General features: G+C 44.9%; 1 protein-coding gene across 8 annotated transcripts in view; it reads left to right on the forward strand.

The window, feature by feature from the left end:
- The window catches only part of LAMA2 (laminin subunit alpha 2), a 485,843-nt gene that overhangs the window by 286,947 nt on the left and 171,988 nt on the right, over positions 1-26,908 (forward strand). For 5 of the 8 annotated variants that reach the window (XM_066614516.1, XM_066614463.1, XM_066614481.1 and 2 more), the window contains exons 15-19: positions 3,044-3,155; positions 13,157-13,207; positions 16,661-16,774; positions 22,449-22,576; positions 25,701-25,787. In XM_066614516.1, coding sequence (XP_066470613.1) covers positions 3,044-3,155; positions 13,157-13,207; positions 16,661-16,774; positions 22,449-22,576; positions 25,701-25,787 — 492 coding nt within the window. The remainder of the gene's footprint in view (positions 1-3,043; positions 3,156-13,156; positions 13,208-16,660; positions 16,775-22,448; positions 22,577-25,700; positions 25,788-26,908) is intronic. The other 3 variants (XM_066614471.1, XM_066614506.1, XM_066614525.1) reach the window with 1 other exon arrangement.

Here is a 26,908-nt window from a genome sequence, read left to right on the forward strand (position 1 = left end):
GCCTGGTGCACTGGCGTAAAGTTGACTCTGCCATTGTAGTAATCCTTCTGCTGATGGCAGCTGCACAACTGCCAGTACAGCAGCTGGAAAGACATGCTCCACCAGCAGCATGGCACAGACCAACCACCAGTAGAACTTTATCAGTGGAGAGGAGGGAAAGGGGATGGGATTGGGGCAGGTTGGGGAGGGACAAGGTGGAACCAGCAGCCACTGCATCCCAAACTCCCATCCCTCACCAGATATGCCCCTAACAGGCTTCTCAGATCTACACCAGCCACAGAGCTGGCGTAGCTCTGAGGCGTCCCATCAGGTCATAGTGGCTAACATAGAAGGAAGTATTTTTCCTTCCCACCCCTCTTTTTCTGGCCTCTTCACTAGGATGGCATGTTGGATACAGCAGCCAACGTGCTGGCAGCTCTGCATCCAACACACTGTCCTGGGTAGCAGTGGTGTCACTAGGATTCACGTCACCCAGTGCGGGAGGCCTGCGTGTCACCCCATGCAGTGGGCAGGGCAACACCCCAGGTGGTGGGCATGGTGATGTACCATCGCCCCGCTTCCACTGGATTTTTGGCTGTACCTGTTGATAAACCACATTGACATATCTGTGTTCTGTTTCATTGCATTCTGCATGAAATTATGCATTGATTAATATATAACATGATGGTATTATTCCTCCAAACTCTGATTTTAGTGATTTTGAAAACTTGTAGAGTCTTTCTCTCTCTCTCTCTCTCACACACACACAACCCATGTCAACTTGTTGTTGACAACTTGCAGTCTCGAAAGACTATGCTATCGCTCTCTGAATGGTGGTTCTGGCACAGCATCTAGTGTGGCTGAAAAGACCAATTCGGGAGTAACAATCCCTTCCATACTGGGAGCAAATATAGTGTGTCCCTGGTCTGTTTCCCTGGCTATGGGCCTTCATTCTTTGGCTCTTTGCCTTTCAGTGCAGATATCCTTGTAGTGCAGCTGTGGCCTACCCGCAGGGCGCTTTCCCTGCACAAGTTCTCCATAGAGGAGATCCTTTGGGATCCGGCTATCATCAATTCTCACAACATGACCAAGCCAATGCAGGCGTCTGTTTCAGCACTGTATACACACTGGGGATTCCAGCTCGTTCCAGGACTGTGTTGTTTGGAACTTTGTCCTGCCAGGTGATACTGAGGATGCGTCGGAGGCAGTGCATGTGGAAAGTGTTCAGCTTCTTCTCCTGTTGTGAGCGAAGAGTTCATAACTCGCTGCGGTACAGAAGTGTACTCAAAACGCAAAAGAAGTGTACAAAAAGTGTACTCTGTAGACCTGGATCTTGGTATGTTCCGGCAGCTTCTTGTTGGACCAGACTCTCTTTGTGAGTCTGGAAAACGTGGTAGCTGCTTTACCAATGTGTTTATTTAGCTCGGTATCCAGAGAAAGAGTATTGGAGATAGTTGAGCCAAGGTATACAAAGTCATGGACAACCTCCAGCTCATGTGCAGAGATTGTAATGCAGGGAGGTGAGTCCACATCCTGAACCATGACCTGTGTTTTCTTTAGGCTGATTGTCAGTCCAAAGTCTTGGCAGGCCTTACTAAAACAGTTCATGAGCTGCTGGAGATCTTTGGCAGAGTGGGCAGTGACAGCTGCATCGTCGGCAAAGAGGAAGTCACGCAGACATTTCAGCTGGACTTTGGACTTTGCTCTCATTCTGGAGAGGTTGAAGAGCTTTCCATCTGATCTGGTCCAGAGATAGATGCCTTCTGTTGCAGTTCCAAAGGCCTGCTTCAGCAGGACTGCGAAGAAAATCCCAAACAAGGTTGGCACAAGAACACAGCCCTGCTTCACTCCGCTTCGGATGTCAAAGGGGTCTGATGTGGAGCCATCGAAGACAACAGTGCCCTTCATGTCCTCGTGGAAGGATCTGATGATGCTGAGGAGCCTGGGTGGACATCCAATCTTGGGGAGAATCTTGAAGAGGCCATCCCTGCTGACCAGGTCGAAAGCCTTTGTGAGATCTATGAAGGCTATAAAGAGTGGCTGTCGTTGTTCCCTGCATTTCTCCTGCAGTTGTCTAAGGGAGAATACCATATCAGTGGTGGACCTGTTGGCTTGGAATGCACACTGTGATTCTGGATAAATGCTCTCTGCAAGTACCTGGAGCCTCTTTAGTGCAACTCGGGCAAACAGCTTTCCTACAACACTAAGGAGAGAGATGCCGCGGTAGTTGTTGCAGTCACCCCTGTTGCCTTTGTTCTTGTACAGCATGATGATGTTTGCATCCCTCATGTCTTGAGGTACTCCACCTTCTCTCCAGCAGAGGCAGAGAATTTCATGCAGCTTAGTGGTGATGATCTCTTTGCAGCACTTTAGGACTTCACCCAGCTGAGGCTCCTGAGGCACTCCCCTCCACCCTTCGTTAGGCCTCCTCTCCCTTGCTGGGAAGGCCTGGGAGGCAGGGAACAAAGCTCCACGAATGACAACTGCCCTGTCCCCACACGAAGCCGGACACACAGATTTGGGACATCAGAAGTAGGAACTCTTCCCTTTGTTTCATACAAATGCAGTATAGTATATGTGCTATTTCCCAGGACAAAACAGATGTTAAGAGGTTATGTTAATTAGGTTAGGGACACCCAATGCATTTAGTTACAGATGTCAGAGTTTCAGTTCACTTACATCTTTTCCTACTTTTAAGCAGAAAAGAGAGTGTTTAGCTTTGACAATTCCTCAGCTTGGTCTTTTGACAAGCAGCCTAGTTTTGTATACATTTGTAATGGAAGGAAAAAGATACTGCTTGCAAGCTAAGCCCAGTCCTCTTCCTACATGAGACACTTGTTGTGACAGTTTTGTAATGTGGGCTTGCCACAGAATAAACATGAATGCTATCAAGAAAGACAAAATAGAAGCAAGGGATGGGAAGCTTTATCTCACTTTAAACAAAGTGTAGCAGGCAGGCTCACCACTTCAGGTTGCATTTTTGCTTTCCTCATCTGGCTTTGGAAACATAAGAATGATGGTTCTTTCATAACGGTAATCTCTTTGTCTCACTCTTGCACTCTAGGTTGAGTGGTGTCAGTCTAGAAGTTGGTGACCGCTCTTCTTCTGGGGGAAAAGATGCATCTGCTGTAGAAATTTGCCAGTGTCCTGCAGGTTACTCTGGTACCTCCTGTGAAGTGAGTATCTTAATATATGACGTAGCTGATATACCTCTAATGCAGTGATGTATCTGGAATTAGCAAGGTAACTATGGGCACCTTCAATTGAACCCCATTTAGTTTTCGATCAAATGAAAGAAAGGTGCTTTCCTCTATGGGAGTGTTTTTAAAATCATTTCAGTAATGGAATACACATAATCTTACAGTGTAGTTGCAATGGAGAGCCAGCTTTGGGATGTATGCTCTGCTTATCTCTCAGCAGTAAATTCTCCTTTCCCATGCTAGGTGGATTTTCCATTTAATCTTCATCTGAAATCAGGATTTAAAATGGATTTCAGTTTCTGGATTGAGAGAAAATCCATGTGAATTTTTGAGGAAAGTTTTGTGATCAGAGTACTAAATTGTTACTTGCCTCTATCTATGTAGATTTGCAAGTTCAGTGGAGGATTTTCCTACAATGAGAATCATTCCAAAGTCATTCACATGAAGGAAGCTGTTAACATTGGAAGAGATTCTCTTTGAAACCTCAGTCCTGTGAGATTGCATCGTGTTAACAACATTGTCTGGGCACCGTCCAATGAACACTCGAGACAACACACATGGGAGAAAGGGCCACTTTATTAGCATTTTAATACAGAAGGGAGGCTGAGACCTACAGTTGCAGGGGCAGCGAAAACCCCTTTGAGGTGCAGAGACAGGACCACTGGGCGGCCCCAGAACCAAATCTGTCCCCCAGGCTGGATGTGCACCCGACTCCAAGCTGCGCCCCGTTCTTGGGCAACACAGCTCATCCAGGTCTGTCCCATTAGGGGAAGGCAGCCAGACTGCGGGCTGTGCCGCCGCCGAGCCTCTGTGGAGGACCCCCACGGTCCTGGCCAAGGCCCCAGTCAATGTCCTCGTGCCGCTGAGCCCCTGAGGACTGCTATTGGGTTCTGCCTTGCCTATGCTGTCTGAAGGTGCACTCCAAAGTCCCAAGCTCGCCTCTACCACACCACCTGCCACAAGGAGGGGTCAGCCTAGCGCTCGACCCCCCCCCCGCTCCCAAACGGAGAGAAGCGCCTTAAGGCCATTCTGCAGGTCTCTCGGAAAGATGTCCGTCCCCTGCTCAGACAAGTGTCCCCATCTCCTCTGTAGAGAGCAGGCATTGAGAAGGCAATGGCTGGATGCACAATGACCCGTCCACCGGTCCGTGCCACAAACTGGCCAATGTCTTTGGCAACCTTCCTCCTCATGCTCTCCACCTTAGCATAGTGGTTGGCACCATGCCACACCCGTCACTGTAGGAAGTCCAACCAGACCACCGTGATGCCGGGCAGCCAACTCTGAAGGGTGACAAGCTCCTTACCTGCTTTGGGCCTGAGCGGCACCCCGGACATCCCACACAGATCATTTTCACGCATTTTCACAGATCACCAATACGTCAGGCGAAAAGTTCTCCTTCAATTACTCCGCCATTGCGGGCAGCAGCTGGCCCAACCGCATCCCCCGCTTGGCCAGCCAGCCAACTTGCATGGCGGGGCAAGCCCGAGCTACATTCCAAATTGCCTCGCGGCTGCCCACTTGCAAGCCCAAACTACCACAAAATGGCCGCAAACAGTTCACGAACCGGCTTTTCACAGCATTCTGCAGGAGGAGAAAGAGAAGTTATTGCCACAACCCCTGCCCTTTGTAGCGCCTCCCATAAAGAAGGGGTGCCAATGAAGGAGACTGCCTCTAAAAGATCTGAATGTTACGCCTATAGGCTGCAGAATGCCAACGTCCTAGCTGCTGAATGTCGCCCCCAGACAGGCACAACGCAGCGGCTGCAGAAGCTGCTTCAATACGCAGGGGATGAAGGCTATACTCCTTTGGCTGCAACTCCAGGGCTATGAGGGCACGCAAAAAAGACCACCCTAGACTAGAATAAAGTCAGCGGGGAGCCGCCCGCGTGCTGGAACAGGGCTCCTACTCGCACCGCTGCATGTGTTACGTACTCCTGCAGTGCCTCAAACGGGCATAGCTGCAACCTGCCTGTCGAGCAGGTTGGAAAACATTGCCCCTCTCTTAAAGGAGTAGGGGTAGCTAAGCAGGTTGTCATCAGAACATCGCCCCTCTGTCACCAGAGCAGGGACTGCTCACCTGTTAAGTGAGTTGGCGGCATCACCCCTCTCTACAACGGAATAAGGGCTGTGTTCCTGTTAGCAGGTTGTTGACAGCACTTACCACCCCTCCCACTGGAGCAGGGACAGCACGCCCATTAAAGTGGTTGGTAATACTTCCTGTTAAGCAGGTTGGTAGCAACATTGCTGACACCTCACCCCTCCCCTACTGGAGATGGGGCCGCTCATCCATTAAGTGGGTTGGTAACCTCACCCCTCTCTCAAGGAACAGGGTCAGCATACCTGCCAGCAGTTTGTTAACAGAATGTCACCCCTCACCCACTGGAGGAGGGGCCGCTCACCCATTAAGCGGGTTGGCAACCTCACCTCTCTCTCAAGGAACTGGGGCAGCATACCTGCTGGTGGGGCGTTGACAGAACGTCACCCACTGGGCAGAGGTAGCACACCCGTTAAGTGGGTTGGTAATAACATCGCCCTTAAAGCAGTGGGGGCCGAGCACCCATTAAGTGGGCTGTTAACAGAAAAATCCTCCCTCTCAAGGAGAAGGGCCACAATCCTGTCAAGTGGGCTGGTAACTGGACATCACTCCTTTCCTAGGAGGAGGGGCAGAGCACCCATTAAATGGTTGCTAATAGAACACCCCCCTCTCGAAGAAGGGGCCACAAATCCATAAGTGGGTTTGTAACCAAACATTACCCCTTCCCCAGGAGGCGGGACAGTGCACCCATAAAGTGGGCTGGTAATGAAACATCATCCGTCGCTAAGGAGAAGCGGCTATGCAGGGTGTTAACAGAAACCTCCTCAGCTCTTCCAAAGGCCTAGGGGCATTATACCCACTAAGTGGGTCTGCACCAGAACACCCTGGAACACCCCCCCCTTTCTCTGAAAGGAGTAGGGGTAGTACTCCTGGTAAGTGCATCGTTTACAGAACACCACTGCCCCCACAGGAGTCGGGTAAGCACACCCATTAGGCAGGCTGGTAACAGATTGCCATCCTCCCCTAAGGAGAAGGGGTAGCATGCCTGTTAAGCAGGTTGGTAATGGAACGCCACTCTTCCCTTAAAGGTGTAGGGGGCGGCACACATATCTCCTCTCTCAAGGAGCAGGGGCAGCATGCCCACCAAGTGAGTTGCTAAATGCCCTGCTGATGCCCAGGGAAAAAATAGTATTAAATGCGCCAGCGTGTCCCCATCCACTCTGCTTGGGTGCTGAAGCCTGGCCAGGCAGCTTTCAAAGCGGCTCCCACATATATGGAGTGCATGCTGTAAGCAATCCGAGATGGCCAGGGGCTCCCCGTGTGCCTCTAAATAGTCTCTGAAACTGATGAAGTATTAACAAGGAGGAGGTCAGGTGCCTGGGAGGAGATCATTGTGGGTGGTTGGACTGGTGTAAGCTGGGCAGATGTGCCAGTTAGGGGAGCCACCACTGCACCATTGTCCATGCCCCTTCTGGCCAGTCTCATCCATCTGCAGGTGCCAGTATGTTGTGTTAAGACTCAACCTGCAATCATCATGCCACAATGCTTGTTTGGGGGGGGGGGGGAAGCAAACTTAGATTTGGCAAGCAGCTGGTGGGGGGGAAATGCGCCCCCTTAAAGATACCCAGATACTAGGTTGCAAGATGCAAGATGGGAAGCCCCAGTTCCTTGCATCCACATGTGCCCATTTAGGAGCTACTGGATCTGTGCTGGCTTGCACTCACTGGAGCTCATCTTATGCCTGTATCAGTAAGTCCCATTAAAATCGATGGAACACACTCCCAGGAAAGTGTGGACAGGATTGTAGCCTTTCCAGCTATGTCTACTTGGAAACAAGACCCTTTATACTCGGTGGGACTTATTCCTTGGAAGCTGGAGCAAGGATCTGAGCCCTATGTTCCAAGCCTCTGCATGCGGACTCAGAAGCAAGCCCCATTATAGCCCCCACGGGGCTTACCCCTGGCAAGAGGGGCGAGGACTGGAGCCCTATGACCAAGCCTCTGTGTGCCTGTTCAGAAGCAAGCCCCATTATAGCCCAAGGGGCCTACTCCTTGGAAAGTGGGGTGAGAACTGCAGCCCTATGATCCAAACCTCTGCATGCCCATTCGGAAGCAAGGCCCCTTATAGTCCATGGGGCTTACTCCCAGGAAAGCGTGGCTAGTATTGTGGCCAAAGTTCAAGGTTCTGCATGCCTGCTCTGAAGCAAGGCCCCTTATAGACTATGGGGCTTACTCTCAGGAAAGTGTGTCTAGGATTGCGGCCAGAGTCCAAGGAAGGCTCTGCCTGCCTCCTCAGAAGCAAGGCCCATTATAGTCCAAAGGGCTTACTCCCTGGAAAGTTGGGCAAGGACTGTAGCCCTATGGTCCTAGCCTCTGAATGCCTACTCATAAGCAAGCCCCCTTAAGGTCCAAGAAGCTTACTCCCTGGAAAGCATGGTTGGGGTTGCAGCACCAATGCTTAAGCCTATGTCTGGCTCCTCAGATGTAAGCTCCATTACAGTCCCTGGGGCTTACTTCCATGAAAGCGGGTGACAGCAGAGGCGCTGAGCTGGCACCCGCCTCCCATAGCGAGGGTCATGGGCTCCCCATGTGCATGACACCGTAGGGATCCAGAGGTCATCCGCTCAGCAGGACACCTTCTGGAGCCCCGGGCTTGCCTGCTAGCCGTGCGGAGGGAGCTGCAACAGTCCTGTAGCTTGCGCAGCGCATGGACAGGTGCCTGCGCCTTTGGGAGGGCTCCGCGTCATGCGGAGCCTGCTCCCACATGGAGCACACTGCAACCTGCCATCTGGGCAAGCGGGAGCCCTGGAGCAGCCGTGCGATCACGGTGCCCCTCTCCAGCAACCCCTGTGGGCGCCCTCCCGGGAAGCAGCAGTAGGAGCTGCAAGCGCCACCTGCGCTGGAGACCCCGGTGAGGCCAGCAGGGAGACCTGGCTTTGAGCTGGAAGGCGGCAGCCTGCCCCCTCCGCCCACCAGGCCAGGGACTGGGAGCACACTCCAAGTATGTCTGCTCAAAAGCAAGTCCCCCTGCGCTTCATGGGGCTTACTCCCAGGAAAGTGTGCCTGGACTGCACCTGATCATTTCCTTGGGCAGAGTCTGTCCAAACCCCCATCCCCACCTTACAGATCAAACACGCTGCACGTGGGATCCAGTGTAGGAGGCCTCCTTGGAAGTTGCATTGGTCCTAAGGTGGCTGGATGGGGTCAGGTCTGCTCGGTGCCCACAAGCAAAGAAGGAAGGAGGGCTGTTGCTGTGTCCTTAAAATACCTCTGCTTCCCCCAGCAACAGCCCTCCACCAATACCCTCTCAGGGGAAGGGGCTCGCATGTTCCGGCCAGGCCATACAAACTCCTATCTCCCTGCTTGTAACTGGGCGATCGGGATTACATGAATAGATGGAACTGAGTGTTTTTTTTTTTACTTTTTCATTTATGATTCAATAATTTATTAAAACAATCTGGAACCTTAATTTTTGCCCCTGATTTTTGCACATGTTGAAATATTTGCATCATATATGCATAATCATATATCCATAAAATAACGTTTGTATTAGTAGTTCCTTTGGATTTAATCACTTATTTATCAGCAATTATAATTTTAAGAACTTGATACATACAGTCAAAATATTCTATTAACACTTGAGCTTTAAGCATGTTTTGAGACAGCAAAACATGAAGCATTTTTTCCACAGCTGGTGTGATTCCATTCTCCCACTTCTCCAAAATGCTTGTCTCATTGGTTAGAAGCGGGTAACCTTGCTGAAGGTTATAATTTCCCATTTTTTCAGTTTTTTCACCCAAACATTAAACATCTAGCATACAGCCAGAATGTGTGCACATATGCTTAACTAACTCGTAAAGGCATCACTCAGGGTGGTTTGGAATGCAAAATTCTTTAAAAACATGCCTCTAAGGTAGCACATTAAAACACAAAGATGTTCTGTTTCACAAGACTATAAACAATATGCCATTTAAAAAGACACTCTAGGCATTTACTTGTCAGCTCTCTTTTCCTTTAAAGTGCACCATTTGAGAGAGAGAGAGCGAGAGCGAGCGAGAGAGAGAGAGTGTACATAACAAATGTTTTCACTTCCTTGGATTAGAAATACTGATTGGGGGGGGGGGACTTTTTAGAATTTCCTGCATCCCCTAACCCAGGTTGGACAGAACCGGCCCTTCTGGGTGCCTGAATAATTTCTCCTGGTCCACCTAGGATAGGGTGATCAGATACAATGGAGGACATAGTGTCTGTACCTTTAACCACTGTGTAGAAGAGGGAATCTTGACAGGTGCAATCTTCCATGTTGAGCTGTACCTGCCAAAATTCCCTTTTCTATACAATGGCTAAAGGTGTAGGCACTCTGTCCTCCATTGTATCTGGTCACCCTGACTTAGGAAGATCTGCTGACCTCACCTGGAAAGCCTTCCTTGTTGCCTCAGAGCAGATAAGAGAGGAGGAGGTTATACAGCACCCAATTCCTCTCTCTCACCACAGAACAGCTTCCTTGGGCCAATGCCTCTCTTTGGCTACAGAGCCAGAATTCTCAGCCTTGCATTACACAGGCCTTATCAATTTAGGAGGAGAAACAAGAAGAGAGGAACTCCTTAGAAAGAGAAGGGGAGAGCTAAAAAGGGGGGATGTGAAGGGAGAAGTAGGGAGATTAGGTGAACTTTCCAAAGAATCTGGGAGAAGGAAAGAAGGGTTTTGTGGTGATAGGGAGAAAGAGAGGAGAAGGAAAATAGGGGAGTCGGTAAGAGAAAAAGGAGAAAAGTTGGAATGGTTCAGGAAGTAATAAAGGGCTATGGCTAGAAATAAAGTATTGACTGTGTAATAACCTCCAGTTTTCTGGAAAACAATCATTTTTTCCCCAATTCAATATTTTTTTTTAATTTGTATTTCTTATGAACAATCATAGGCTAGAAAAAAAAGTCATCTAAAAACATTTCTTAAACAGAGACAGATACAGCCTTTGAAAACTCATCTGTGCAAACAGAGTGGTACTACAATTGGATGAAACATGTTGTTTATCCAAGGCTTTTATGTTTCTGGTTTCTTTTGTACGCTCAGATAGTATTTTACCTTTGATCCCAGAAATGTTGAGCAATTGGACTAGCCTCTTAGTTTACAGTCAAAAGCTTTAGTGTGCTGGTAGAATATCTGCTTTTTAGCATGGTTCCTTTAAAGTTCTGACACTCCCTGAGAGCTTTCCCTCTTAACCTTTATCAAGTTCCACTCTTTGATTGATCCAATTCCTTATTGAGGTCCCTAGATAAATTCTTTCTAACTGAAGTGCTATAAATTATGAAATAAAAACTAAAATTAAGAATACAGAAAGGATTCATAAAGAACATGGGTAGCTGAATCCTACCTAAACTTCTCTGTGCCAATGTGGCAGCACCAGCATAAGCTACACTGCACCCCACAGGGGAGTTTAGCAGGTGGAATATCTCCTCAGGGTAAAAGGACATTTGTCTCCTTGTCCCAGGGTAAGCTCCAGCCTGCACAATGGGTCCACTCAGGCCCACGCCATGCCAGCCATACAGATGGCACAAATCCGCGTTGATCCATGTCAGCAGATCAGGCCTGGGAACGGGGATAGGATACAGCATGCATCAGTGCTGCCAGTCCTAACCTCACCAGGACCAATATGCCCACCACATCCACCCCTGCTCTCCCCCCACCCTTCCCTGGCCCCTGTGCTGCGCAGAGTTTAATTGCTCCAGTGGGTGCTGTGCTGGCATGTACAGGAAGTCTGTGGTCTGCGTTACTGAAATGCCATTGCAAAGTCCTTCACGGCACTTTTGTGACAGCTGTCACCAGTGGAGCACTGTGACAGCACAGTTCTGTCATAAGAACATAAGAACAGCCCCGCTGGATCAGGCCATAGGCCCATTTAGTCCAGCTTCCTGCATCTCAGTGGCCCACCAAATGCCCCAGGGAGCACACAAGACAACAAGAGACCTGCGTCCTGGTGCCCCCCTTGCATCTGGAATTCTGATGTGTCAGCTCAAGTGGATTGGGCCAAAAGTCTCTATTATTCTAAATTATTCAATTGAAGGCCATTTGATATTGTTGAGCATGATTATGCTGTATTTTAGGAAGATAAAGTGGTTCAGAATCTTATCACTCCTGCAACATCTTAACACCATTGTGGCATGGACCATTTAAGGTTATGGTGCATCCTCCTCCCTTACATAGTGAACAATTGACCCACCAAGTTATAGAGGCAGTCTAAAACAGTTTTATTTTTTCATGGATGGCAGTGTTATCCTTTTTTTAAAAAAAGGACTGAAAGTGGTGTTATGTGTTTTTATTACAAATCAATATTTTAATCAATTTTAAAGCATTTTTATCAACTGTAAACACTGACAACCACAGGCATATGTGTTTAGACACACACACACAAAGAGCACAACTACATAGTCAACTACCTGAATTAAACTTACAGGAGCCAATTGTATGCTACATGTATGAACAACTACAGTGAACCCATGCTGCCAAACACGAAGACATTGCCAAATTAAAATGTCGAGAAGATAGCAACTTGAATCCACAGAATTGAACGTAGCATTGAATTGCCATGGAAGCAAACTGATTTTAAAGTGCAGGGGGGAAAAACACACCAACATAGCAAGGAACCATTAAATATTTGCTTACTTATGAGTAAACACAACTGTGTAGCTCAGTTTTCATTTCCTTAGGGTTCAATACATTGAACAGCTTAGAGCAGTGGTACTTAAACTTTGAGGGAGATTTACTCCCTCAGTAAGTCTTTGTGGGGGAGGAGCTAGGGCAGCAACGCGATCCCCAGGATAGAGCTGCTAAGAGGGGGCACTTGTCACTTACTTTTAGAAGGCAGGGCTGCAGGAGGTGCGGGGAGCCCTGCGCAGCCCTGCACAGCGCTCCCCAAGGCTTGGAACTTTCACTCAAAGCGGGTGCAAAGCACAAAGTGGCGCTTTCAGCCCTCCCCACTGCCCACCTTACCAGCTCAAGCCTCTGGTTTATTCTTGGGAGGGGGTGCTGCCTGCAATAACACCCCCCCCTACAAATAAATCAGTGAGATTTTCAGCCCTCCCCAGTGCCCACCTTACCAGCTCAAGTCTCTGGTTTATTCTTTGGGCGGGGGGGGGGGGTGCCTTCTGGAGCATTTGTTGAACTCCACTTTCATTAGATGGGGACCGTGCAGCTAGCCTTGCATTCCTTTTTGCCTGACTTGACCAGGAGCCAAGGTACATTTGCTTGCTCGCGAGTAAACGTGATCGTGTGGCTTACTTTCGCTTTCCATAGAGTTCAATACATTCATCTGCTTGGAAGGAGGGACTTCCTTCTTGGGTGTTTTTTGGGGGCTGCTTGCATTGGACAGGAACCATTCTGGTGTCATTGGATTCCTCTCAGCCTGCACGAACTATGACAAGTTCACCTACTTGCGAGTAAACACACGATATGGCTGTTTCGTTTCATTTTCCATAGGGTTCAATGCATTTTTGTTTCTGTTTTTTTGGCCATAACTTTTGATGGAAAGGAGATAATTCAATCTGGTGTTTTGCATTGTATTCTGCTGGAAATTCCGCATCCAACTGTGTATGGCATGATGGGGTTACGCATAACTTTTGCAATGTTAGCGATGTTGGGGCATTTGTGGTGTTACACCCCCCAAGGGTATCCGGGACGGACCGCCCCCCTGCTAGCTACGCCACTGTCCAAAGCGGGTCAGAGGGAAAGCTTATTTTCTGTCTATGAGTGTGTTTGTCTGCTTTTTCACTTTAACCTTTAACCAAAATAACTCCAGTGGTATTTTACTATGATCAAAGTCTCAAGAAAAGATCCTTTCTGTTCTCTTTCTCTTTTTGTCTTACAGTCTTCTGACTTTTTTCAGTCTATATCTCGGTGTGTGAAGCTCTTTTATTTTCACTCTTCACTTCTGTTTTTATTTTACCCTTTCAGAAGAAAGATCAAGCTAATGCCTCTAATCTTATAACCGTCAGTTCAGTTAAGGTGGGTGTATAGACATGATAACAGGAAGACAAATTTTCTAGAGGTGTTCTAGTACTTTTCAATCTCTGTCCCTGGTACAGCCATTCTTAAACTATGGGATGGCATGGCCTTCGGGGAAGGGGGAATGCAAAACATCTGGAAGAAGATGCTGATTTCTAGGGAGAGGGAGGATCTTGAGGCAGGAGAAGTCTTCCCTACTTCATCAACCAAAGCATGAGTGGGTTGGATGCCCAGCAAAGGCCAAAGGTCATTAGCAGCTCAATCCTATTGGCCTCTTACATTAGCAGATCTTGCAGTCCAAAGTCATAAACCCTGGTGCAGCACCACAAAAGCTGCACTGCTGTCATGCACTTTGGAGCAACCAGTGCAAGAGGTTGGGGGCTCTGTGCACATGCTAGCTGCTCCCTGACACCTGTCAGAGCAGGTAAGGTGACAGAAGGGGTGGTTTGGGGGTGGATTGGGTTGAACTGAAGGGTGGGAGGCACAGCGGTGGCATAGCTAATGATTGCGTAGCCTGGTACCAAGCTCAAAATGTTGCCCTGGAAGTGATGTCATAACCGGAAGTGACATCACGCCCAGGCTTTTAAATAAGTGAAAATGGGAGGAACCCACCTCCCCACCCCCCACAGCAGCTCACCGCCCACTTGCTCTGCTGCCTCCCCCAGTCAGTGGCATAGCTAAGGCATCTATCTACAACCTGGGGTCAAAGAACATTTTGTAGCCTCCCCTGCATGACAAAATCAAATTTAATTAAGGAAATAAACAGTTATTGGTTCCATGCTGTAGCATAATAACATCTCATTGGCACTCAGAACAATCTGTCTCATAGGTCAGTCTGGAGTTAAGCAAATCCACTTTTTGTTCCACTAGGCAGTTGTGTTTTCATTTTCTGGTTAATTGGCTATAGCGTTTGATAGAAAACAGATATTCCAGTGCAGTTTGTTTCATTGCATTCTGCATTAAATTATCTTTCCAATGATATATAACTTGATAGTATTATTGATACACACCAAGATTTTCATAATTTTGGTCACTAATGTCAAGCTCAACTTGTTGCCCTCCTAAAGTGTGATGCCCAGTGCAACTGCTACCCCCTGCACCACCTTAGCTATGCCACTGAGGCAGAGGATCTTGATGACAGCAGTGCACATCAAGATCCTATCCCCCCTTCCTGCCCTGTCCCTGGGAGTCTCTGTGGTTTTCTGCCACAAAAGAACTGGCATAAGTCCAAGAAAATCCATTGGAATCCATACAGCCTATGGAGAAGTACTGGAGATACTCGCCTATAGGGCAAGATATTTCTGCCAATAAATCAAGCTTAGATAATCGTCTTATCTCTGAGGTTGCACAGGGGCAGAGCTTTTCAACTCTGAAGAAGTTGCTTTTCAAGCAGCACTGCTTTTCAGGTGGCACCAGAGAAGCAATGCAGAGATAATTAGAGGGCTGTTAATCTCCAAGGCAACCCCTGGAAAACTCCAGCCAACGTTAACCTTTTCACTGCTCCTAAGACTTCCATTGAATTGAAGCTAGCCTCCTTCTCTAAGTTTATCATAGCCAGCTACAGCCTCTTTCCATTTTGCAAATACTTGCATATTGCAGAGGCTTGTTTTTTTAAACACCAGAATCTAATCCTCTTTTCCATTTGAAACAAAGTCCCAGGCTACAATTCTGTGCACCATTACTTAAATCTAATTAAGTAATTCTTAAGTGATTACTTACCCATGGACAGCAATGGGTCTGCTTCTGAGTAACTAGGACTGCAACTATATGCAGCTGCACTTGCTCATGCTCAGTCCTTGTTGCTTCTCTCTTTGCTGTGAATTGAATTGCACACTCCCAGTTATAAGTTGTATGTTATATGTTGAGCCTCTAGCTTAACACAGCAGGCACCTTAAAGAAGGATTTGATTTATGGTTCTCCTGCAGTGGTTCCCAACCTTTCTCATTTGCATACTCCTTGGCAGCCCATTTCCATAAATTGTACCCCTCATATTACCTAAATGTTTGTAATTAATATTAATATAAGTCCTCATTTCCTCCATATGAAAACCCAACTTCATGTACTCATCACATATTTTCTCTTTTCATCTGTTTGAAGAACAGAAGACTCTGCCTTTGCACTCTTTTGTACCTGAAGTGTCTTGAGAAATTTTTGGTGATTGATCACTTTCCATATTATGTTTCAGCTTTTTTACTGTGCTGGTTTTCAGTCAGTGATTCATGCAAGAATTGATGACCAAAAACTAGCTACTTCCCTTCCTGCCTTGCTGGCCCTGCAAGGCATTCTGGAGCACTACTTGCCTTTTTCTATACCATTATTCAATTCTTTTTCAAGCACCCCAAAGGTCCTGTCAAGTGCCCCTGGGGGTACATGTACCCCAGGTTGGGAACCACTGTTCTACTGGTATGTTGTTTACAGTGCACTTACTCTGATAGTGTTTACAAAAAGGTTGTGAAGACCAGAATTTTAAAAGTTAAAGAATAAAAATGTATCTTATGATCTTTTACTATATTTTTAATAAATTAGAGACTATACGGTTCTTAGGTAACAATTACTGGTAGGTTATTTTTCAGGATCTGGCCTCCGGTAAAATCAGACAAAACTATAATCAGACACCCTCCCTAAGTTTAACCTCCAACTTATCCAACTTATCCGAGGGTCATAGAAAATTCCATGATTTTGGCTCAAAAACCGGCCATCTGTGAGATCAACATAGGCGAGTATCTTTGGTGAGTGGAAAAAGTTTTTCACTTACCTCTCCTGGGCTGTCTGGTTGCTCCCCCTCCATAGCATGCAGCATGTATTTCATTGGCAATACTGCATGTTCTAGGTTGGTGGGGGATAAATCACATTGGTGGTTTAAGGAGCAGGAAAATGTCCAATTATCCTAACCTGATTTGAGAGGAGTCCTCTTTTCTAACTTCTTTTTTTTCCTACTTCTTTTTCCGTAATTTATCCCCACATGCAGTTTAGATGATGTCAGAGATGTTATTTTCTATCCCCCTTTTCAGTGCCAGTGTTGACACACAGACTTATGCACATAGAAGCAAGATGCATGTAGCATTGAGCAATGACTGATGCCAAGTTGTGAAATGCAATGGGATGGGACCAAAAGGGAGAATTTGCCAAAAGGGAAGACAATCACATTAAGGGGCCAATCCTATCCAACTTTCCAGCACTGGTGCAGCCATGCCAATGGGGCATGCACTGCATCCTGTGGTAGCAGGGAAGTCACTGAGACCTCTTCAAGTTACGGGAAGGTTTGTTCCCTTATCTCAGGGCTGCATCTACACTGGAAAGTTGAATAGGTTTGGGCCCTAAGTATGAGAAATATTGCCTTGTCAATTTCCTTTTTTGAGTTTGTCGGATTGAATCCTGTGCTGTTGCTTCTCTCCCCCCCCACCCGTAATACATATTAATAGTATAAAAAATATATTTTTTTCCCTTCTGCAGTCTTGTTGGCCAGGGCAGAGACGAGTTAATGGCACCCTCATTGGTGGAATCTGTAGGCCGTGTACATGCTTTGGTCATGCGGAGTCCTGTGATGATATCACCGGAGAATGCCTGGTAAGTGCTACTTGACAGCACTGAGATCAACTCGGTATACCAATGCAATTGAATTAACTACCGCAGGGACCATGAGTGCTTAAGGAAAGAAGCAGTGATTTGACAGGAGAGATCTTTATTTTATATTGAACTGTTTCTGAAGTTAAAGAGTCTCTCGGTATCATGATAAAGTAACTGCTACAAATAAGGGCGAACAAAGAAGTTGCTTTACATTAGTAAAAATGGTTAGCGAGATTGGGGTAGCAAAGAAAGTATTTCAACAAACCTCGCTAGGCAAAATTTTATATCCTTTCTATTCTCTCTTATGAGTTTTCCTCCATTCAGAGGATAGCAGTTAATTAACAGTAAATGCTATGCGACACGTGAGTACAACTGTTGAGAAAGCAAATGTCATGGAAATTCATAACAAATAAAGTTATTTGCAATGGAGGACGATTTGTGAAGACTACATTCAGAGTAAATGGAAAGGCCCCTTTTCCTGACGGAATACATATATTTGCTATAGTGGCCTACTAATTCTGCAATTACATCCATTTATTATCTGGAATAATCCTGCCCAGTACACCACTGTTTCCAGCTTGCTCAGTAGCTATTTCAAATGACTGAATTGCGCTGAATAGACGGTTCTGATTCACTCAAGGGCATTTTAGTTTTATTTTGTCTGACATGGCATGAAGCTTGAAACAACATTTCTCCTTTCATTAGCCTTGCAGAAATGCAATTTGAGCCACTGCCAGTTTAGCAGAATATCATCCTTCCATTTCCCTGCAGAATTCAAACCAACTCTACATTTTGTGTGTGTGTGTGTGTGTGTGTGTGTGTGTGTGTTTTTAAGTGTTCTTCCAATCCCTTCTTTTTGGTCTTTTTTTTCTTCTTTTTTCCTCCCATAAGGAAAAGCTTCAGGGAAAAATCCAAATGAAAATTCAGAGTTTTTACAATGCAATTTGGCATTTGCAATTATCACTGGCCTTCCTGTTTTCCTCTATACATGATCCTTAATTGATCTGCAGTTCTGAACAACATAGTTCAAATTGGTGGACTGGTGGGTATTGTTTTTCCCCAAATTGCTTTCTCATGAATGGATGCTTAAACCGACTCACACATTCATTCTCTACTCAACTTTAAAGAAGTGCCTAGAAAAAGAAATAGTGTCATGATTACTATATTTCAAAAAACCTTACTTAATTCTAATGAAAAAAAATCGCCTAGCAGAAATTGATTGTGTTTTTCTCTCTAGTCTTCCGGGAATCTATTTCATTGCGTTTTCATGATTCCAGTCTGCTAATGCTAATGTCTAATGAAATTAGTTAAGGTTTATAGCAAAAGTCACTGATGATTTGGAATGCTGTATTTTAGACAGCAAGTAAACAATTCCTTTGCTTTAGTAGTGCATGACTGATTAGAATTTTCGAGTCATTTGCTTAACTCACTCTCCATGTTAAGATAACCTAGCAATCACTAATGCTCCCCACTTGTTATCCAAGGGTAATCAGCTCTGGCTCCTTGTTCTTCTACAGATTGTGTGACTTTGGGTTACATAACACCAACCAGCATTAATCAGTGGCATTGCTAGGGGGTTCAGAGAGTGTGGGCTGCACCAGGTGCACACGGGGGGGGGGGGGGAGAGGATTGTCACCACTACTGGCCAAATTGTTAAAATCTTGGTATTTTCAAATAATACCAAAATATTATATATCATTTGAGCACATGATAATCCCAGGGAGGGAGAAAGGAGGGATAGCCATTCCAGACGGGAAGAGGAAAGCAGCCCACAAACCCATCTGCCGCCTCTAGTAATGGAGTTTCACACAGGCAGAGGACAAAGACTGCCTGCAAAATGATGCCTCAGCAGCTTTTAGCTTCTGAACTTGTACAGCAGCTCCTAGGGAGTTAAAAGTGTCCACAAATACAGAAAAAAGGCAAAAAAAAAAAAAAATAGGGCAGAGGAAATAGAGGGTATTCATCTCATACACCCGTGGAAACAATATCATGTAGCATCTACCGAATTCATCTGCGTTTAGCCAGTGCTTTCTCTTTACTATGGCATCTAAGGCTGCACTACATCATTCAGTAGAGACAAGAATACACAGAAACTAAGTCTTGAGAAATCTATTTGGGGATTTCTTGATGGCTGTAAGTGAAGTAAGATTGGTTGGTACCCATGCAGGTTGTTAAATGCTGCAACTCAATTTGAATCATAAGGCTTTTGAAGTGTGTGTCTGAGAGAGAAGTTTGAGTGCTGAAAAAAGAGAAATGCTTCAGATCAAAGGGATTTTCTTTTCTATTGAGATGTTGGCCATCTCATTACTATTCTCTCTCTCTCTTTCTCTCGCTTTGTGTGTGTGTGTGTGTGTGTGTTCTCAGTAATACAACAGATGATTTAGGCAGCTAATTTACTGATATGTTACTTCTTTTGACTCTTCCCCAGCTTTGAAATATACTTGAAAAGAACCTGAAATATGTTTCTTTGACTCATAATGAGAGCTCAAATCAACTGGTGTAGCATAGGTCTGTATTAAAAAACTCATCTCCACACATCTTGGAGCAACCTGCAAAGCCCTTTGATCCCCAACACAGCTGTGCAGGGTATTGTTGCATCGTATATTCACTTGTATTGTGATGTACATGATAACTCTTTTTGTAGATAGTATAAGCTCCGAACACAAAGAAGTTCCATTTCGGCATGTTACACAGGCACTGTTTTGTTACCTCTGGTGAGATTAGTAAGAGATTAGAAAAGCCTAGCCCTTGTGAAGGAAAAATGTGTTTCATTGTATTAATGCAGTCTGCAGCACAGGAAAAAAGGACCATACAATGATATAATTTTAAAAGAATTCAAACAAATCAGTAATGAGGCCTGCTTCAGATGTCATGCTCCCTAATCTCCCACCCTGATTTGGCAGTTGGGATCACCTTCCAGGTCTTACACATTGTTCTGCCTCCTTTCCTGTAAGGCTTGGATGCTCCTTTCTTACTCACTTTCCTGATTAGTGATGGCATTGGTATGTTGTCACATATGAACTGGTGTGACCACAGTTATCACTATGGCTGTGTGAAACCAGTTCCTTTTGATCTACAGAGTTTCTGCTTTCTCATTATTTGTGGAAAATTTTCAGAGCATTTTAGAGATCCTTGAGTTTCCATACAACTTCCATACATGTAGGGTTCTTTGGTTTTCAGCTAAAAAAGTAGTCATGGAGACCACACATTATAGTGGTGGTCAGCATATAGATGTTGTGGTAGTTGTGGGTGCACATTGGAATGTTTACCCCATCTAGAGCAGTGCAATACTGACCATCTGTATTTAGATGCATCTTCTAACATGTACTCATCCTTTCATCCCATTTTCCACCTAGCTTGTGCAAGAATTTGAGCATCCAGGCAAAACTTTGCTCCCCAAAATGAAAGTAAATCGGTCCAACAACAGTATCTGCATCAGAAATTGAATCTGATGGATTACGTCAACATTGTAAGAACATAAGAAAAGTCTGGCTGAATCAGGCTAAAAGCCCTTCTAGTCCAGTCTTCTGTATCTCACAGTGGCCCACCAGATGCTTCAAGGTGGAGGGAGTGTGCAACTCCAGAAACATTATTACATCAACAAAACTTTCAAGTGGATTTTTGAGGCTGCATGTAATATTCCTCAAGTCTAAAATCTTATTTCATAGTCCACACCCACAAGCATTATAGGCAGTTATGGAACCAGGTTGCTGGGAGCCCTGGGATAAAGCTCTGTCCTGGGCCCCACAAATTGTCCCCCACTTATCCCCACTGGTGCATTGCGCACTATCACTGCAATTAGTTTTGAGAGTTCAGAGGTTGGTTCAGCCTGGTGGTCCCTCTGATGGGTTTGGGTCATTGGCCAGTGCCCTACCTGGCTAACCCTGATTCCACCCCTGCATGCATGTTAAGGACTGCCAGGAAATGGTTTCAACTGTTCAGCACAGCATCAGGACTTACATTTCTGGAATATATATGTGTTATTATGGAAGTCCAATGGTATAATAAAAATGCTTCAAGGGTATGATTACAGTTGATTTGCATAACTGAACCTTGAAGGTACAAAAGTAAAAGAGCCTTCAGATATGCATTAAAAAAATTCTGCTGGATTGGGTCAAAAGATCATTTAGTCTAGCATCCTGTTTTCCACAGTGGCTCAGTAGTTGCCTCTTGAGAAGTTCAGAAGCAGGAAGGAAAGTAGTTGCCCCTCTCTCTTTCTCCAATGCTCCTATGCAACTAGTATTCAACAGGGATTCAATGCATTCACAAGACATTTTCAGATTGGCAAGCAAGTTCATTAATTGCAATAGGAAGCAGGCAATTTTTTTTTATAAATTAGGAATTTTTAGACGAGAGCTTACATTGACATTTCCAACTACTTGGCATTATCACTACAGCTATATCAGTCTGGTCACAGCTTGGTTTAATATTTGAGAGGGTCTTGATTGCCCTGTTGGATTATTAATGGCAGGGCTTTAACTGGGGATTTTAAAGCCCTGTTGATGTGGTTATCTACAGTTGGACCTCCGTATCCATGGGGGATCCATGGATTCCCCACGGATACTGATACCCACGGATAAAGAAATCAATGGGTTGCCCCTCGCTGTACCTCCCAGGCACTTCTAGAAGAGTCTTCCAGTTGTGTCCAGGAGGGCTTCTAAGGCACAGGAGGCCTTGTGTAACCCTCCCTGGGCCTTGGAAGGTCTACCGGAGGTCTCTGAAAAACCAAAACCAGAAGTGCCTTTCAGAGGCCTTCTGAGGCAAGGAAAGGCTTTGCACAATCTCCCTGGGACTCCAAAAGGTGCTTCTGCTTTCAGAAGATTCTTCTGGAGGTACAGAGAGGCTCTCCTGACTCTCATTGGTTCAAATCTTTGGGTCCCAAACTCACAGATAAGGAGGGCCAACTTGTATATCTTTTAAAACTGGGGATTGATCACTGAAATGTACTGTGTCAGATTTTCCTTGAGTATGGTTCACGAATTGCAATTGGTGAAACATGAAGTCTCTTTCTTGAAGGGGGAGGGAAAGAGACTCTTTCCATGCCCTTCCATAGAGGCACTCCTGAACTGTATACCCAATGGATACCGAAAAATGACTCCCTGTCTCCAAATCTCTGTTAGCAGGGCAATGGTGGTGGTTAGATTGTTGGACATAGACCAAAGGGATCTGGATTTAAATTTCGCTCAGCCGCAGAATATACTGGGTGGCTTTGGGCCAATTACTGTCATTTGACCTAACCTGCTCCACAGGTTGTTGTGAGGGTAAGAGGAGTGGCAACATATTGCACAGTGGGCAAGACAGGATGAACTAGTTGAATTAGAACTAGATCCAATGGGTACAAAGTGCAAGAGAAGAGATTCTGATTGGATATTAGGAAAAAAATTCTTGATGGTAAAGACAGTTCGGCAGTGGAACAGATTGCCAAGGGAGGTGGTGGACTCTCCCTCACTGGAAATCTTCAGGCAGAGGCTTGACAAGCACCTGCTGGAGCTATACTAGGAGGATTTCCTGCTACAGGCAGGGATTGGACTAGATGACCTTTTAGGTGCCCTCCAACTCTATGATTCTGTGCAATGCAAACTCAGACAGTGATTATAACTCCTACAGTGTCTTTACCTTTCTTATTCAGTGATATTCTGAAAAGTTGGTTTGTTGTCATCCTTTGCCTGTTTAGGACTGTCAGCACAATACAGGTGGTCCCTATTGTGATAGATGTCTTCCTGGTTTCTATGGAAATGCTAAAAAAGGAAAACCTGATGATTGCCAACTGTGTGCCTGCCCACTGAGTGTACCGTCAAACAAGTAAGTTACAAACACAGTGAGCAAAAATAATATGAAACTGTCACTAAAACATTTATCTGTTTCTCAAAGCCAGTGAAAAAGTCGTAGATCAGCTGATATTAACATGCAATGAAAATGTGGAATCCTATAGTCATTGTCTGTCTTGGCTTCTAGAAAAAGAAATGAACATCATGTTCCAACAGAGTAAGCTTTACCTCTATTAGTAGGTGCAATCGCATATTTTAGGCATTTTTTCATGGAGCTCAGAAGCCCTGGTGTGCATGTGAAGCTTTTAGTATCACAAAGACCCACTTTGTCACAGCAGGGCCTGTGCTGTTCCATAGGGGTGCTCCATAATTCTGCAGGGAATGCTTGGCAACTTGGTCCTCTGGCAACAGTATTGTACCCATATAGCCAGAGGCAGAGCTAGAACTAGATTAGTGAGTGACTTCTTGAGCCTGGAGGGTAGACAGAGTCTGCTTAGTGTTTGGTGCCATCTCTTGCTTAGATCACTAAGTTGCATCTGGAAATATGTATGTTATAGCCAAGAGCCATTTTTTTTCCTCCATATTTCTGTCCACAAAGGATTACATGTGACGAGATTTTAAGATCTGGTTTGAAATATCTATATATTAATCAACGTGCCAGAATTATGCCAACAGACCAGTACTTTCCAAGGCTCAAGGAAAGTCATTCAAGGCTTCCAGCAAACAACTTCCCCTACAGTGCACCTTGACAGCAGTCTGACATCAGGTCTTGCTTTCATAAGAGCTTGAGTGTGTGCAGCTTCACAGCAAATTAATTGTTAACAGTAGGAAGTAAGCATAATCACATTTGCAGTTGGAACCCCACGGGCTGAAAACAGCGCTTCCCAGAATATGCCTATAAGTGGATCTGCTCACAAGGAGGCCTTCCAGACAAATCTTCACGATTCCAACCTCCCTAGGATTAGATCTGCTTGTGAAGAAGCCATTACTTGCCAGGCAGAGCAAAGTCTGAGGGATTTTCTGCCCACCAAATATACTTGTTAGAGTACATGTGAACTTGAAGAATGTCTGATAGTCAGAGATGGAGAGATTACTTCTGTTTGGTCAGTCTGCTAAATTTCACAGTTCTCAATACCAGTGGTACCCAAACTGGTGGGTCACAACCCAACACCCAGGGAAGCACTTGTCCCTGGCCACTTAAGGATCAGGGCAGTGGGATGTCAACGATGCAATTCCCAGGATCACACTGCTATCAAGACTAGAAGGTGATTGTTTATACTTACATCAGCAAACACCAGCTTCAGGGGGGTACAGGGAGCCCCAGGGACATGTCTGCAGGACTCCCTGAGCCATTAAACTGCTAAAAAGTGCGATCAGAAACCACTTGTAGTTTGCTAGCCAGAAGTAGTTTCCGATAGCACTTTTTAGCAGTTTAAAAGCTTGGCGAGCCCTTCGGAGGCATCTATTATGCTCCCCACACCCCTCTAGAAACCAACGCTTGCTGATGTAGGTATAAACCACCCCCCTCTAACCCTGGCAGCAGCACGCTCCTGGGGATTGCATCACTGCCATCCACCTGACCCCACAAAGACTTATTACAGTCTTTGTGTAACCACTGCTCTATACTATTTCATGCTATAGGTGTCCTCCTCACTCTAAAAACAAAATGGTTGCTATATTGTACTGACCAGGTCAGGTTGTCCTGACTGCCTCAAAAATCAAAGTAATTCAAATCCAAAATCTATCACAGAATGCAACTTACCAGAATTGGCACATGTGAATTTGATATTGTTCTTTCCTACGGATTATTTGCCATTTCAATTGGACATTCTAGGAATCCAAAATATGTTTCATAATACTGCAAGGTGCTTCATCTCCATGACAGGTTGAAGGATTTGCCAGCGCTTGGTTATACATTGCTCTTCCACTGCAGCCACATTTAATTGTGATCTGTCCTAAGGCTTCAGGTCTACTGCTGGATTGTTTGGCAACTGGAATTGCTTTGTAGTACAAACAAATCTCCAAGTGAAATAAAAGGAACGATAATTAAGGACTGATCTCTTTAAAATAGTAGGGTAACAGACAGCCTGTTGTTTCAAACGGCTTGTATCTTCCAGTGTGCCAGCAAATTACCTCATTACAATATGTCAGTCAGATACTAGAGGGGAGAAAACACAGCAAACAAAATGCTGCAAGGCAGAGGTACACAGCTAGGGTACAATCCAATCCTAGGAGTCTGTAAACAAGCAAATGACTGAATTGCTGAGATGCAGCTGTGTCACTGTTATTATATTTGCAAAGGGAAAGGAAAGCATAAAGCTGCACCTCTTATGTATACAACCAGCTTGACACGTTAGGAAAGGTGGGATTGTGGTCAGTTACAATTGTAGTGACTACCTGACTTCATTAGAACTGCAGAGATGATGATTTTACACTTTGTTTTCCAAGTTAAATAATCCAGATAACAACCACCCCCTCTAGATCTTTCCTCACAATCATATTAGAATCCGAACCTTCAGTCTTGAGCATGTCCCAAAAGGATACAAAAATGCTCCAAACCTTCACCACTCCCTGTCATGACTATAGCGGATTGTGTGATGGGTTAAGATGTCCCAATTCAGCTATCTTAACTGTGCATGCTTAGACAAAACTTTGATAGACATGGAAAGCATTGCCATGCAGCTTATCCTTTCAGTCTTCTGTACAACATTTTAATTTCACTATCCTTATAAACGGGGTTTACTGAAGCACTTTGAGAATAAACGATTGCCCTTCAGCCTCAGTGAGATTTAACTGAAGAGAGTAGTCTGAGATCAAGTGCACTGCCAGACCCTTGAGGGCTCAGACAAACAGCTGTACATTCCTGGTTTTAAATGGTGTAGCGACTCATTGACAGACTAAAGTCCCATAACAACATGTCATTTGGATACTGCCACCCGTTTGAGCTATATCCAGTGTCGGCAGAAATAGCAGACTCATTCCAAACTGTACTGGCTGGAGCCAAATCCTAAGCCCCATGCGTGTGAGACTAGAAGGACTTTCCCCACGCTGTTTTAAGAGCAGTGCTGTCTGAAGAAGGACAGCCCCACAATGCTGCAAATGAACCCTTTTTTCTGTTTTCTCTGGGTCCCTCTTCTTGCCCTACATCAACAACATAGTTTCAGCCCAACATGTCATTTGGACCGAAGGCGTGGATTAATATGTGATGAATGCCCCCCAGGGTATGCGGGCTCACGCTGCGAAAGGTAAGCAAGCATCATGTAGTTCTTTTCTTTTTTCAGCAATATTTTATTTGAATGTATTTTTTTCTAAACACAGCTCTGTTATTACATACATAGTAATCATAAATGTCTACATTCTGGTTGTCTTCCTACAGTCAGAACTGTGGAGTGATGACGTCATGCCCGACTCCTGTTTTAATGAGAATTTTCTTTCCCGGTCCCAGATTTGTTCAGCTGCTTTGTGAGCCGGTGAAATGGTTCTTATTTAATTTTGCAGATAAACATTAAGCTATAAGATCAAAGAAAGCACTTCCCATGGAAATAATATTACTTGACGAAATTCTTTCTGATGGTCTTTGTGCACCTGTTACTTTTCATTATTATGTTTGGTGTCTTCTAAATTTGTCTCAAATATTGAGAGTGTATTTAATCAATTATTCATAGCATTGTCATTTCATCGCCTTACACAGAACCAAACAATGCAATTGTGGAAGCTGGATTTATTTGTTGAAATTATTTTTCAACTTGTACTTTAAAACTTTGCTGCTTCTGATTCTTCACTGAAGTTTTGTTTAGTATGTGAAATTGCTGCGTTCCAAATAAATATTTCAGAGAATTTTTTTTTTTCTGCAGCTTGATAAAAGCATGTGGTTTCCTAAGTGATGCAGCAAGGACAAATGGAGAAATTTGAAAGAAAGTATACTGTGTTTAATGAAATTGTGTATCTCCTTTTAGTGCATCTCTTTTCATTTCTTTTTTGCTTTATAGTATTTTCCTGAATAGTAAGTTTAACAGGAGCTTCAAGAGATGCTTGTAAGTTAAAAGTGCACCCATAACATGTGCTTTATCCTGTAATGACCAGATGTAAACAACATTTACTAGTTGGATTCCAAAGAGAGATAATAGTGATTAGGTTTTCCGATTCTTTTGTCAATTTGATAGGCTGATTTATATAAATAACATAATTTTGCCCAGAATGGCCAAAAGCATGATATAGAACTACTGTATTTAAAATGCAAATTGTTTTTTCTAACTGCTGTTCTGGAATTTCATAAGGAGGACAACTTAAGATGTGCCTACAGCAGCTGATATAGAAGAGAGCCATACTGTGTCTAGATTCAGTTGGCCAATGAATGTTGCTTTTA

This window comes from Tiliqua scincoides, chromosome 1, assembly GCF_035046505.1.
Source record: "Tiliqua scincoides isolate rTilSci1 chromosome 1, rTilSci1.hap2, whole genome shotgun sequence".
NCBI lineage: Eukaryota > Metazoa > Chordata > Lepidosauria > Squamata > Scincidae > Tiliqua > Tiliqua scincoides.